Genomic DNA, 2,699 nt, shown 5'->3' with positions numbered 1-2,699 from the left:
TGGGCGCCATCTGTTGCAGTTTGTGTGGTTTCTAGAGGGTCTCTCCCGGCCGCTCTGTGAAGGTTTCCAGGGCTGAGATCACCCTCTCCCCCCCGCTGCCCGCCCCTCGTGGCAGGGACAGGCAGCGGAGGGACCTCTGCCAGGAGAGAGAGAACACGCAGCACGCAGGGAGGCCAGCAGCAAAGAGAGAGTTTATTCAAATGTCCCCCAGCTTATATAGGCTGGTGGGACGAGTGGTGATTGGACATTTAGATAGCCAATACAAAGAGACAATATCCAACATAGGAACCAATGATATTCAAGTGAGTTATCAGTTTTTACCCCTTACAGACCCAGTAGCAAAAGCCACAGGCAGAGTCCGGGTGAGAGCAGTGCAGCCAAGGACAGAGCAGCATGGCAGGGCTCCGTGTCCACTCCCTTCTGGTCACTGGGGCCAACCGGGGCATCGGCCTGGGGCTCGTCCAGCACTTCCTGAAGATGCCAAACCCACCCCAGTGGGTCTTTGCAGGCTGTCGGGACCCCAAGGGACAGCGAGCACAGGTGAGGCTGGGCTGGGAGGCAGTGGCTGTGCTGGGGGAGGGAGCACTCGGTGCCGTGGTGGAGATTGGAGCAGGGGAGGGGGTTTGCAAGGGGCTGGAGCTGTGGCTGGGCACCCACAGCACAGGGCAGCTGGGCTGGGACACCCTGGGAGCAGCTGTGCATGGGATGTTTGAAGGGAACAGTGGCACATGGCACGTGCAGGAGGCACAGAGCCCCATGTGATGGGAGCAGGACAGCTGGAGCAGGGCGTTGGGCACAAAGCAGTGCAGGGATGGAGCCAGAAGGACACGGGCTTTGCCTGAGAAAAGCTGAGCCTCTGCACAGCCCCTCCTGCCTCTCGGTGCCCACACAGTGCCCTCTCTTGCAGGAGTTACAGAAATTGGCCTCCAAGCACCCCAACCTGGTCATCCTCCCACTCGGTAGGTGCTCCGAGGTGGGGAACCTTTGCCCCAGTTCCTCTGGCAAGTGCCCAAGCACTGGGCACACCCTGGCATTCCCTGTGCTGGGGGGGAGCCGTGCCAGTGGGCTGGTGCTTGTGGCTGGGGCCATCGGGCACTGCCAGCGCTCCTGCCCACAAGCAGTCCTGAAGGCACGTCCCTGGGGGAACACAGGACACCCCAAACTCCCACAGGGACACTGACCCCCCCTATGTCGGCTCTGCAGAAGTTGCCAACCCCACCAGCATCAAGGCGGCCGCAGCCAGAGTTGGGGAGCACCTGGGGGGCTCTGGGCTGAACCTTCTCATCAACAATGCTGGAATTCTCAAGACAACCACACTTGAAAATGAGACACTGAAGGGCACGACCGAGGTTTACACCACCAACACGGTTGGGCCTCTGCTGATGGGCCAGGTGAGACCCTCACCCAAGCTGGGATGTCCTGGGGGAGCGGGAAGGGTTGGTGGGAGGGGGTCCTGCTTCCACTGTGGTACCCAGTGATGAGAAGTTCATGGAGCCGTGGGCTGGAGCTCAGGAGCTAGAGCCTGGCAGGCTGGGGCAGTGGGGAGAGGAGAGAGAATGTTCTGATGCCGGTGCCAATGCTGCCAAATGTGGAAGGAGCTGGTCCTCTCTCCTGTGCCACATCCACGTCATGCCTGTCTCCTCTTTCCCCTCACAGGCGTTCCTGCCCTTGCTGAAGAAGGCTGCCCAGGGGAGCCCAGGCTCAGGGCTGAGCTGCAGCAAGGCAGCCATCGTCAACATGTCCAGCGCTGCCGGCTCCATCACTAATCCCTTTGTTTGGGAACTGATGCATGTCACCTCGTACCGCTGCAGCAAGGTACTGCCACACCGTGCTGGGGACAGGTTTGCTTCCCCTGCCCTGCCACAGCCACAGGTCCTCTTGCTGCCTCCCTTCCCCTCCCACCACCATCCCTGCCCTGTGTCCCCACAGGCTGCTCTGAACATGCTGACCAGGTGCCAGTCCCTGGCATACAAGGAGCACGGCATCCTCTGCGTCGCTCTCCACCCTGGCTGGGTGCAAACTGACATGGGCAGCTCTCTTGGAGACACGGTAGGAATTTCACCATGGCAGGTCCATCAGAGCCCCTGTGCAGAATTTCCAGGAGTGGAAGTTGCTGCCGTGATTCCCTGCAGACAACTTCCCATCCTGCCTGATCCCTGCCAGGGCAGCTCTCCCTGTCCTGGTCCCGGGTGCTGGGTGCCCCCATCCCCTCGGTTCCCTGCTCAGCCCCTCTGCCTGGGGTTGTCAGGTTTCCCCTCGCCCTGGAGTGGCTCCTTGCCCTGGCTCCAGCTGCTCCAGGGCCCTCAGCCTGGCCTGGGGCATGGGCTGCCTCTCCCCCTTTGTCCCACAGCCCCCTGTGACAGTGGATGACAGTGTGAAAGGGATGCTGAAGGTGCTCTCCTCCCTCTCCGAGAAGGACACCGGCACCTTCCCAGACTGGGAAGGGAAGGTCGTGCCCTGGTGAAATGCCAGTTCAGGATCCTGGCAGCCATGGGGACCTTTGCTTCTGTTCCCACCTGCCCCACATCCTCAATAAAGCTCTGTGAGACCACCTGGTTCTGCCACATGTTGCCAACTCATGGGGCAACCCCTTCCCAGATGTGCCACTCCTCATCCCACACACGGTGCTCAGGCAGCACACAGGGAGTGTGTGCTGGGTTGAATGGGAGGGTTGAGACTGAGGATGTGCAGATGGAGCA

At 61.0% G+C, this 2,699-nt stretch overlaps 1 protein-coding gene across 1 annotated transcript; it reads left to right on the top strand.

Annotated features, from left to right (window-relative positions):
* Positions 1-336: 336 nt before the first annotated feature.
* Positions 337-2,521, top strand: LOC114068159 (C-factor-like). Its single transcript, XM_027904073.1, has 6 exons — positions 337-540; positions 908-959; positions 1,204-1,391; positions 1,657-1,815; positions 1,930-2,049; positions 2,351-2,521. The coding sequence occupies exons 1-6, from the start codon at positions 394-396 to the stop codon at positions 2,462-2,464; spliced, it is 780 nt and encodes a 259-aa protein (XP_027759874.1). The 5' UTR covers positions 337-393; the 3' UTR covers positions 2,465-2,521.
* The last annotated feature ends 178 nt before the right edge of the window (positions 2,522-2,699 follow it).

The sequence above is a fragment of the Empidonax traillii genome, unplaced genomic scaffold, assembly GCF_003031625.1.
Source record: "Empidonax traillii isolate 1590-97213 ecotype Southwest subspecies unplaced genomic scaffold, ASM303162v1 scaffold1005:size266651, whole genome shotgun sequence".
Lineage (NCBI taxonomy): Eukaryota > Metazoa > Chordata > Aves > Passeriformes > Tyrannidae > Empidonax > Empidonax traillii.
The sequence above is the reverse complement of the archived record's forward strand: the minus strand, read 5'-3'. Positions and strand labels throughout refer to the sequence as shown.

Coding starts and splice junctions, on each gene's coding strand:
- LOC114068159 (XM_027904073.1), top strand. CDS start 394: ATGGCAGGGCTCCGTGTCCACTCCCTTCTGGTCACTGGGGCCAACCGG. Junction 1,816..1,929: donor CCTCGTACCGCTGCAGCAAG/GTACTGCCACAC, acceptor GTGTCCCCACAG/GCTGCTCTGAACATGCTGAC. Junction 2,050..2,350: donor GCAGCTCTCTTGGAGACACG/GTAGGAATTTCA, acceptor TTTGTCCCACAG/CCCCCTGTGACAGTGGATGA.